Genomic DNA, 12106 nt, shown 5'->3' with positions numbered 1-12106 from the left:
AAAACCACCATAAAAAAGCCAGACTACAGTTTGCAACTGCACATGGGGACAAAGATTGTACTTTTTGGAGAAATGTCCTCTGGTCTGATGAAACAAAAATAGAACTGTTTAGCCATAAAGACCATTTGGAGGAAAAAGGGGGAGGCTTGCAAGCCGAAGAACACCATCCCAACCGTGAAACACGGGGGTGGCAGCATCATGTTGTGGGGATGCTTTGCTGCAGGAGGGACTGGTGCACTTCACAAAATAGATGTCATCATGAGGTGGGGAAATTATGTGGATATATTGAAGCAACATCTCAAGACATCTCTAAGGAAGATAAAGCTTGGTCGCAAATGGGTCTTCCAAATGGACAATGAGCCCAAGCATACTTCCCAAGTTGTGGCAAAATGGCTTAAGGACAACAAAGTCAAGGTATTGGAGTGGCCATCACAAAGCCCTGACCTCAATCCTGTAGAAAATGTGTGGGCAGAACTGAAAAAGCATGTGCGAGCAAGGAGGCCTACAAACCTGACTCAGTTACATCAGCTCTGTCAGGAGGAATGGGCCAAAATTCACCCAACTTATTATGGGAAGCTTGTGGAAGGCTACCCAAAACATTTGACCCAAGTTAAACAATTTAAAGGCAAAGCTGCCAAATACGAATTGAGTGTATGTAAACTTCTGACCCACTGGGAATGTGATGAAAGAAATAAAAGCTGAAATAAATCACTCTTTACTATTATTCTGACATTTCACATTCTTAAAATAAAGTGGTGATCCTTAACGACCTAAAACAGGGAATTTTTACTAGGATGACATGTCAGGAATTGTGAAAAACTGAGTTTAAATTTATTTGGCTAAGGTGTATGTAAACTTCCGACTTCAACTGTATATCATGCATCCCTAGTTGATGCTCCTTTCCAACAAATATTGAGAATCTTATTCTGGTGACATGATGATAGATGCTTGACTGACGTTTGACAAATACAATATTCTCTCATCCATAATAATCTCATGTAGACTAGACAACCCTCACAGTCTACCTGCACTGTATCTGTGAGCTGTTGGCTAGAGAGTACATGCCAAGACCAGAGTAGGCACATTTGCTACTTAATGTAACACAACAGATTGTGCCAGAAGTATCGGTAGAGTTGAGCTCACACTCTGAAGGAAACATTCATATTGACTAATCACACTTGGGTTTACGCACAGATTTGCACGTATGCATGATTGATAAATGAGGCCCCAGGAATTTTGCAACCCTACACAGAACTAGAGTGATTTTATTTCTATGGTAATGTCCTCACACCATATGAAGTCTGCATTTATCCACAAGAGGGCAATAGTGTTATACTCATACACTACCAGTCCCTACTGCTGTACAGGACAGTAGAAATATATTTAACATATCTTTATTTGTGGATCATAACAGATGTTCTCTTTCAAATACGTATTATTTGAAAAATATTTTCTCTGATAATTACAACAGACATTTAATAAAGCGATTATCCAATTAAGTCCTTACAAGAATTCTATCTGGCTGCAATTAGTGGAAAAAAAAATCAGAATTGGGCTGCCTGAGTTTACGAAAACGCTTCTTTTCCCACTGATCTGTCCTTGTCCGTTTCATTTCCGGGAAGTCTGAGGCAGACACAAGTTATAGAAAGAGCTATGATCCAGTGACCCTACTTTTTTCCATGACACCCACCCCAGCCCCTGCACCGACGTCACCTCCAGTCTGGGCCCATAGTAGTGAGGGTCCATCACCAGCAGGTAGCTCCCCTGGCCCCCAGGCCGAGTGCACACACCCAGGATCCCCTTGGAGGAGTTGTCCCGGTCGCCTCCCATCATGACAGGAGACCCCTGACTCTGGAAGTGCTGGTGGAGCTCCTCAGCAGCTCTCTCTAGTTCTACCCCTCCACCCCGCACGTGGACAACCTTACAGGGGACGTCGTAGTAGTAGTCCAGGACCAGGGCCGCCTCAAACGTCCCTATCCACTCGCGAGAGCCAGCGAACATGGCAAGCTTGTCCCCCATTGCGACCAGGGCGTGCTGGATTTCGGGGAGGCTGGGTGGGGGTCTGCATTTGCCCTTAGGTGGAGCCCAGCTCTGGCACAGCCAAGAGGCCATGGTCTGTAAGGTGCGGTAGCCACAGCCCCAGCCCCTGTCGTCCTGACCATCACACCCATAGTGGAAGTAGAGGCACTCCCCAGATATTAGGGAGCATTTGACAACATCTGGTGCTGGGCTAGGAAGTCCAATGTGTGCATTATTCAGCAGAGTCCCTGTCCAATCTGCATTACGCTCTGTGCCTTTGTGTTTTTCTCCCACCACTGCCTTTTCACCCCAGTCAATTCGCTCAGAAATGTTTTCCTCTAGATTAGCCATGTGTCTTCAATGTTTGAAACCCCTTGTCAATGTGGCAATTCTGCTGTCATTCCATGATGCAAGTCATTTTCTTCTTCAATCTAAACCTTAAACATCCAGGTAGAAGTGCAATTTTGTTACTCGGTTTTCCTGTTTCATTTACCTTGAATATTATTCGATGTACAGGGAAAAACATACGTGGAATTTTTTACAGTCTGGTCAGAACTGCGACTCAGTTCTTCGCTGAAATAGTTCCCTCTATCCGCAAAAGTTGACGAATGAGTTCCTATCTGGGCTTGGTGGGAAACATTTTCTGAAGCGGCGTAGGCGCTTGTTATTGGTCACTATTTTATGAATTACACATTCTCAATATTTTAAACATAGATTGTCCCCCTTCCCTAACACCTCTCCCTTCTTTTGCATCATGCGCACAGTCGGGCAACCTGTACATGATTGATTGACAGCTGGCTGTCAGTGATCCTGCCTGGATGATCAATCTAGTCTGTACCACATAAACTGTCAAATTCCGTATGATATTACGCATTGCAGTAATTAACACTTCTCAGTCTTACCGTTTTCACAGTCGACCAGATGTTTTTGTTACTAAAAATGACATTGTTCTTTGGTGGTGATCTCCCTACCTTGTGCGCGTGTGGAGAAGATAATGACTGACGATGACCTCAAAATATATATATATATATATATTCCAACGGTCGTCTCGAGATTCCTCCCTCTGCCAATACATTTTGTTGTTGGGTCAGCTTTTCTTTGAAACAGAATATGTCTCAATTTGTCTCCCAAGTCCTCTAAAATCAGAAATACATTGGGATATATACGGACTAAAAGTAAAATGATATGAAATGAAGGTGCCAAAGGAAAAATTAGGATACAGTGAATAGATCATTCTTCGAAAAGAGAGAGGCATTGTTTTCGCAACCTCACATTCTTCTGTGGTATATTTGCGATCGCACAATGTGCATCCTGCCATCTACGATGCGTGATGGAAACATAAAATAACGGAACTACCAAAAATAAATCAAACAACTTTTCAGTAAAAAATAAATAAAACATCTGATCCCTACACAGGCTCAAGGGGAACCTGGGGGGTGGGTCTTCCCTTACCATTACCCCTTGCAAGTCTTCAGATGTAAAATCCCTGAATCCCAAAAACGTTTCTGCCGCAGCCACAATAATGTCCAGTTTCTTCGACTTCTCCGAGACTTGCTGTATAGTTTATAACTGTGGCAAGGAACGCAACAATATCCACCTTTTTAATGCACATGGTATATTTGTCTTGCAGCAAACATTTACTACAGGCTGTGGTATATCCACTACCATATCTTCACTGGCATCACTTGTTATCTCAATTATTTTAATGGCCTCCGCATAGGAGATTCGATTGACCACTCTAACCTCAATTTCATTCACCCTTACAGGGCACTCCAGGAACTAAGGATCACGATCCCCACTTGACGCTCACATTTGTCCTGTGCACCTGTTTCATTAGATGGCGTCTACATCTGAATTGGTCTGGCCTGGGTTTCCCGAAAAGTATCCTAGCACTAAAATAATCTTAATTCTATTTAAACTAAATCGACGAAAGAGGATTTTAGTGCTATGATGCTTTTGGGAAAAGCAGGACCAGGACCAGCCCAGGACTGTGGTAGTGAGTCCAGAGTATGTAGCCTAGTGTAGCAATGAAAAAACAAAAATAACACATTAAATAGTGTCAGCTTTTATATGAGAAAGTTTGGTCTGTCTCGCTATTCTTTTGGCTGTCTTTAATGGTCAATGACAAATACGTTTCTGTCTGTATGTAGGCAATTTAAGTGACAATGCATTCTTTAAATTGTCAAAACATATGAAGTTATAGGATGTTGTAGGCCTATAGACAATGCTTCTTCACCCCCTGCAGGTAAATGGGGTATGGCTGATGTACTCCAACAAACTGGTGTTCTCTATTGGCATGTGTTCTCTCCCCACCCTTAGTGGCAGCCTGATAGTCAGAAGGGTTCAAACCGTCATACCCATCGAGTGCCACTATAAGAAGTGAGTCCTGAGTTGAGTGGCATGAATGTAGTGAATTATATATTTTTGGGTACATTCTATTTGAGAAAATGGCACACATAGCAAACCACAGAAAAGAAAACATGACTTTTATAGTCAACTTTGTAGCCCACTCTCAGATGGTCATTAAGGAGACAAATATTTATCATGTTTCATAGCTTTTGTTTGTTAGGAAACAAAGTGAGTGGGGAGCCACTGATTCAACATGGCTGCCTATGACCTCCACCATCAGTGCCATGGGGCTGCTACACTTCTCTCTACGCATCATGAATGGTGAAACTTACTAAGTGCTAGGATATGAGCTCACAACCAATGACACAATAGCACAAATCTAATTTATTTTCGCGATTTTACAGTTGAAGATGGAATTATGAATCTACACCGCGTATTACCACTTCATAAGATAACCATGTAATTTAGATTTTGGACCAAACAACTGAGAGACAATAGCTGAGTCTGAAATATGTCTCGCCAACTACTTACTAAAACTGCATACTGTGTACTAATCGTACGACCTACTACTGATAACGTACAGTTTAAGAAAATAGAATGACGTAAGCAACAACAATCAACATACTAGGCTCATCCATACCGAGAATTCATAAATCTAAATGCGCAATTTCGTTGATTCCCGACATTCGTTAATTTTGGTACAACGCGTCACCATATGTAATTATCTGCTGTTGTCAAACACACGTGGGTCTCGAATGACGATTTTCTTCCTGAATAGAGTCATAGAAGATTGTCGATTGGTCGCTCTAAAAATGAAAATACGTCAACGGAGGCAGTCGGGAAGAGGCAAGATCAGGTGGGTCCATTCTAGCCAATGAGAGTGCAGATACGCGTGTGAACAACATGCGCACACATCCGATATAAAGTGTTTTTTCTCAAAGTTGACGGGATGTCACTTGTCCTACTTGTACACTCGTAACAACCTAAGCATTACGAAACGTATATTCTATCAAATAAGCCTTACGGAGCAAATAAGCCATTACATTTTTGACATACCCAAAATGTCTACCATTTTAGAAGGCAAGAATGGGTATTCAGACAAGGCCATTGACTCCTCTCGACAACAGGTGAATGGAGCTCGCCCGCACCTCCACCATGTACCAGCAGGGGGAGCCAGTGTTGTTGGAGGCCAGGGTGTAAGGCCCGCTGCATCCCTCTGACGATCTTAGTGGACTACGAACTCTGACCCTCTCTCTGTGCCCAGCTACAAATGCATTGGAAAGCATGGGCCTCTCACAGAGAGGAACAAGCCTGTGTTTGAATAGATAACAGTGGGCATAACTTCCTGTATGTGTGAATGTACTACTATGTACAGTGCATTTGGAAAGTACACTTTCAGACCCCTTCTCTTTTTCCACATTTTGTTACATTACAGCCTTATTCTAAAATGGATTAAATACATGTTTTCTCCATCAATCTACACACAATACCCCATAATGACAACACAAACACAGGTTTTTAGAAATGTGTTCTAATGCTATATATAATAAACACAAATACCTTATTAACATAAGTATCCACACCCTTTACTCAGTACTTTGATGAAGCACCTTTGGCAGTGATTACGGCCTTGAGTCTTCCTGGGTATGATGTTACAATCTTGGCACACCTGTATTTGGGGAAATTCTCCCATTTTTCTCTGCAGATCCTCTCAAGATCTGTCAGGTTGGATGGGGAGGGTCGCTGCACAGCTATTTTCAGGTCTCTCCAGAGATGTTAGATCAGGTTCAAGTCCAGGCTCTGGGTGGGCCACTAAAGGACATTCAGAGACTTGTCCCGAAGCCACTCCTGCGTTGTCTTGGCTGTGTGCTTAGGTCCGTTGCCCTGTTGGAAGTTGAACTTTCGTCCCAGTCTGAGGTCCTGAGCGTTCTGGAGCAGGTTTTCATCAAGGATCTCTGTTCTTTGCTCCGTTCATCTTTCCCTCAATCCTGACTCGTCTCCCAGTCCTTGCAGCTGAAAAACATCCCCACAGCATGATGCTGCCACCACCATGCTTCACCGTAGGAACGGTGCCAGGTTGCCTCCAGATGTGATTCTTGGCGTTCACACCAAATTGTTCAATCTTGGTTTCATCAGACCAGAGAAGCTTGTTTCTCATGGTCAGATTCCTTTAGGGGACTTTTGGCAAACTCCAAGTGGGCTGTCATGTGCCTTTTACTGATGAGTGGCTTCCGTCTGGCCACTCTACCATAAAGGCCTGATTGGTGGAGTGCTGCAGAGATGATTGTCCTTCTGGAAGGTTCTCCCATTTCCACAGAGGAACTCTGGAGCTCTGTCAGAGTGACCATCGGGTTCTTGGTCACTTCCCTGACTAAGGCCCTTCTCCCCCGATTGCTCATTTTGGCAGGGCGGGCCAACTATAGGAAGAGTCTTGGTTGTTCCAAACTTCTTTCATTTAAGAATGATGGAGGCCACTGTGTTCTTGGGGACCTTCGATGCTGCTGAAATGTTTTGGTACCTTTCCCCAGATCTGTGCCTCGACACAATAATGTCTCGGAGCTCTACGGACAATTCCTTCAACCTCATGGCTTGGTTTTTGCTCTGACATGCACTGCCAACTGTGGGACCTTAGAAAACTGGCCCGACACATCCCTGCTGCAAATAGTTTACTTTCCTCTTTTAAACTCACAGCTTCACATACTGTATGTTAACAAGACTGAGAGGCTAGATCAAGTTGACATAATATCGACAAATTATATTCACTAGTTGGATAGGCTATTAATGGTTATCCTCCTTGGGCTGATTAGTGAATGACATGCTGGCATGGCTGGTGTCCACTGCATAGTAATGACAATTACTGTTTCCTTACACCACAATGTGGCCACTACAGACTCTACCCAACCCCATTGAAGGGGTCACCTTTCTATCTCTGGACAGCCTTCCAAAGATTAGAGCTTGAGTTACTTCAGGTGTCAAGCTAAGATAATACAATCAAAATGCAGTGATAAAAGAACCTATGTGATAAGAATATGTCGGGATGATGAATAATCATTCCTGAGAGCATGTGCTGTTTGAAATGAAACTGGGTAAAACCCACAGGTGGTGAACTATACTGTGGTTAGATTAGGCAGTTTGACTATTTCCATAGTTGTGGTGTGGTGGGGAAATGCCCTCTTAAGTCACACTTCTATTTTATTCCTAGATAAAGACTGTTAAATAATCTGTATTAAATACTGGCAGAGTTATGTTTTAACATAGTGCATGTTATGTATCTAACTATGCTTAACTGAACATATCCATAAAATCGCAGTCTGTGCTTTCCCGAAAAAGCCAGGAATTTCAACAATTTCACCAAAATACCCCCATTGTGAAAAGAAAGGAAACAATAATTTTAACAAACAACTGAGAGGCTAAACATGTCTTCCCCTCCGTAGCTTTGTATTTGCTTTAAATCCTGTCTGCTGGAGAAACTCACTGTTTGTCTATAGCTTCAGATGTGATTTACAGTGCTTTCAGAATGGATTCATAACCCCTTGACTTATTCCACATATTGTTGTGTTACAGCCTGAATTCCAAATGGATTACATCGCTTTTCTTCCGACCCATCTACACACAACACCCCATAATTACAAAGTGAAAACATTTTTGCAAACCGGATGCATGTTTTGGATTTTAAAAATTCTGTACAGACTTCCTTATGTTCACTCTGTCAATTAGGTTAGTATTGTGGCGCAACCACAATGTTGTTGATCCATCCTCAGTTTTCTCCTTTTACTATTTTAAAGTCACCATTGGCCTCATGGTGAAATCCATGACCGGTTTCTTTCCTCTCCAGCAACTGAGTTAGGAAGGACTCCTGTATCTTTGTAGTGACTGGGTGTATTGACACACCATCCAAAGTGTAATTAATCATTTCACCATGATCAAAGGGATATTCAATGTCAGCTTCTTTTTTCCCCCATCTACCAATAGGTGCCCTCCATTACAAGGCATTGGAAAACCTCCCTGGTCTTTGTGGTTGAATCTATGTTTGAAATTCACTACTTGACTGAGGGACATTATGTGTACAGAGATGAGGAAGTCATAAATAAAATCATGTTAAACACTACTATTTCACACAGTGAATCCATGGAACTTATTATGTGACTTGTTAAGCAAATCTTTACTCCTGAACTTACTCATTTTATTGTCATAATGGTCTCACCCATAACCGTTGGTTACACGATAATACAGTAATTGTCTGAGCCCTATGCAATGGGATTTTTTTTTAATACAAAGAATAAGCGACTACACCACATTAGATAATCACATGTCCTTATCTGTGACTTTTCATTACAGCATGAAGCCTTCCCAACGCGATATGATCAGACTTGGTGATCTTATCGTAGTTTGGATGATAGAGCCAAATCCAACCATGAAATCCTTAAAGTAGTTAGAAAGCTCAGGGTTCAGTTAATGAACCGGGGCCTCAATGTCGCTATAGATAAAAGATTATTCAGATAGGGAACTCTGTGGCCCCATAGCTAAGGAGAGCATCAAGCGTGTCCAACCACTGAACCACAGCTCCTGAAGAAATGATCCATTCATTTTTGTTAGTTTGTGACACTTGTTGGATTTGTTCCATTGATCAATTGAATAGTGTTGCCTGCATGCCTCAAGTGCCACGCGTGTTTGTGTTGTCTTTCTTGACCAACTACACCCAGTTAAAGGAATTAAGGGAATTGGCACTGGACTAGCAGATGAAACAGCTGTGTTGTATTGGGTCATTTAGACTGGAGTGTGTTTTCTATTATGCCATGTTAGGCTATGAGATCGGGGCTTCTGGGAAGTTTGAACAGCTGTGCGAGCCCTCAGCCCTGTACTGCTTACAGTCATACGGATTTCATCTCTCTTTTGGCACAGTTCGGGACCCAAGTAGACTTGGCTCATTTCCAAACCCTAGGATGATACTAAAAGTAGGCTCCCCCGTACAGGAGCAGACAGTAATATAACAGTCTATTATTTATTCATATTATTATTACAGAAAAGGTCTATGGAGGAGTGACAGAGTTAAATACCAAACATACTGTATCTCTGCTGTGTTTCCTCCCAGAGTAAAAAGGCTATACTAGCGATGTGGAACCTGTCTCCGACCAAGTTGCTGTTTATGAGTAGATGAGGCTCTTCTCAGTCTATTAAAATCCTCTTGCTGAAGAGCCGCCAGGTATTTATAGCTGTGTGTGTGTGGGGTGGGGGGGGGGGGGGGGTTCTTCCATAAACAATCAACAGGGGTGGCTCGAGGTCAGGGTGGTCGGCTAGGCCACAGGGAAAGGCGGTGTGTAGAGACTGCCAAACAGCAGGTCAGATTTCCTCTTTTGGCCGATGGTCCCTTATTGTGGCGTTAAGCACGAGCCTCACCTCCTCGACCATCGCCATGACGCCCTGGGCTGCAGGTCAGGGTGAGACCAAGGCAGCCGGGCCATAGAATACCACACACTAAAGAGGTGAGAGAGAGTTATATCATGTAGAGGAATCAAAGCGTGCCGGGCCGGAACCAGCACGAACTAGCCTTGTTGGTTCTTGTTTGTTTTCCATTTTCCCTGGAACTGGAAACAAAACTTGGTCAAAATGTTTTTAAGAATTGAAGGAGGGAATGCTGGTGGAGTTATCCGGGCTATTTTGTGTCATCCTTTTCATTTTTTGTTCATGGGCGGTAATGGAGACTGAACAGAATAGAGGAGAGATGGACAAATATACAACTTATCATCGCGCGAGAAGAGGATCGCTGTAGCCGGTTGAAAGACCAGCTTATGCATCAAAAGAAATGCAGTGGAGGGAACTGTGAGATTGTCACATACAATGCAGTTGAAGTGTGTCTGGCATCCACAAAATGACTTATAGAGTGGGGAGGTAGTTGTGATAGTTATCAGAAGCATTGTTTACATCCAAAAGGTCAGTGTCCTCCCGTTCCTCATGGCCCATAGGTATCGAATTAAGGTCATTGAATAAGGAAGTTCATAAAATGTATTAAATAACTACTTGCTACTGTTATTACAAGCAGGACACAATATGTCTCTTGTGGTGACGAGCTTCGGGGCTTCCTGTCCCAGAAAATCCCTATTGGAGAGGTCATGACATAAGTGGAACCTGTCCCAGGCCAGACCCGACTGGAAGATTACTCTTCGACTGCGGACAGACGCCGGTGGTGGTCCGAAAACAATAACTTCCGACAGGCTTACTGTCCCTGACCTGGCTCCTGCCTCTATGGTCCCCCCATTCTTTCCTGTGAGTTTCCTGTCTTGTGTCGCGCCAGTGGACTGACTTGCAGAAGGCAGACCGTTCTGGCTGTCTTCCCGTCGGCAGGGAGAAAGACTGCCGCCATGCACTTTCACGGCTGCTGTTTACTACGTTGTGGATTCTCTCTCCCTCTGTCTCTCTCGCTCTCTTTCCCTGACTCCTGGCTGTCTTTGTTTATTGACAACAAGGGGAGGTGGGTGTCCTTGGGCTCGTCCCTCTTTCCCTTTTAAATCATTCCTAATGCCACGGCAACGTAGGTCCCAGCCATGGAGTCACTAAGACGGGGACACCCCCCCCCCCCCAGCCCCCAGCCCTGACACATGGCTCGCAGCACGTACCTTGTCTCTCTCTCTCCCCCCTCTCTAATTTTGGCTCAGGCATAAGCAAACAGCCCAGAGTTTGATTTGAGCAAACAGTTCAGCGAGCCATGGACCCAGTCCAGACTGAGAACCATGACAATGTTAAGAGACATTGAGACTGCACAGCCAGTCACATGGGTTATCGTTGATGCCTCACTGCATGCCCATGTGAAGGTGTGCTTTGTAAAACCACCTGTCTTTTGTAGCCTGTAATATCCAAGGTGCCCACAAGCTGTTTGCTATGCAACATTTTACACTAATAGTGGGTGAGAAATTCACACCTTGGGCCTTCCATTGTTTTGAAGCAATATTTATAGAAAGTCTGAAATTATGCCAAAATCAAATGGCCCAATGGCGTTAATGAATTGTGACAGGAATTACATACAGTAGTTTGAATTTGTGATAAGATGGTCTATACAGTCTACTTCACTTTTTATTTATTTATTTATTTTACCTTTATTTAACCAGGTAGGCAAGTTGAGAACAAGTTCTCATTTACAATTGCGACCTGGCCAAGATAAAGCAAAGCAGTTCGACAGATAAAACGACACAGAGTTACACATGGAGTAAAAACAAACATACAGTCAATAATGCAGTATAAACAAGTCTATATACAATGTGAGGTGAGAAGGGAGGTAAAGGCAAAAAAGGCCATGATGGCAAAGTAAATACAATATAGCAAGTAAAATACTGGAATGGTAGTTTTGCAATGGAAGAATGTGCAAAGTAGAAATAAAAAATAATGGGGTGCAAAGGAGCAAAATAAATAAATAAATTAAAATTAAATACAGTTGGGAAAGAGGTAGTTGTTTGGGCTAAATTATAGGTGGGCTATGTACAGGTGCAGTAATCTGTGAGCTGCTCTGACAGTTGGTGCTTAAAGCTAGTGAGGGAGATAAGTGTTTCCAGTTTCAGAGATTTTTGTAGTTCGTTCCAGTCATTGGCAGCAGAGAACTGGAAGGAGAGGCGGCCAAAGAAAGAATTGGTTTTGGGGGTGACTAGAGAGATATACCTGCTGGAGCGTGTGCTACAGGTGGGAGATGCTATGGTGACCAGCGAGCTGAGATAAGGGGGGACTTTACCTAGCAGGGTCTTGTAGATGA

The 12106-nt window shown here is 43.2% G+C and overlaps 1 protein-coding gene across 1 annotated transcript; it reads right to left on the bottom strand.

Annotated features, from left to right (window-relative positions):
• Positions 1–1380: 1380 nt before the first annotated feature.
• ufsp1 (UFM1-specific peptidase 1) lies at positions 1381–2751 on the bottom strand. The gene has a single exon (XM_020491482.1). The coding sequence runs from the start codon at positions 2368–2370 to the stop codon at positions 1609–1611; it is 762 nt and encodes a 253-aa protein (XP_020347071.1). The 5' UTR covers positions 2371–2751; the 3' UTR covers positions 1381–1608.
• Between the last annotated feature and the right edge of the window lie 9355 nt (positions 2752–12106).

The sequence above is a fragment of the Oncorhynchus kisutch genome, linkage group LG9 (assembly GCF_002021735.2).
Source record: "Oncorhynchus kisutch isolate 150728-3 linkage group LG9, Okis_V2, whole genome shotgun sequence".
Lineage (NCBI taxonomy): Eukaryota > Metazoa > Chordata > Actinopteri > Salmoniformes > Salmonidae > Oncorhynchus > Oncorhynchus kisutch.
The sequence above is the reverse complement of the archived record's forward strand: the minus strand, read 5'-3'. Positions and strand labels throughout refer to the sequence as shown.

Bases quoted from the DNA above. Each gene is read 5' to 3' on its own strand.
- ufsp1 (XM_020491482.1), bottom strand. From the start codon at position 2,370: ATGGCTAATCTAGAGGAAAACATTTCTGAGCGAATTGACTGGGGTGAA.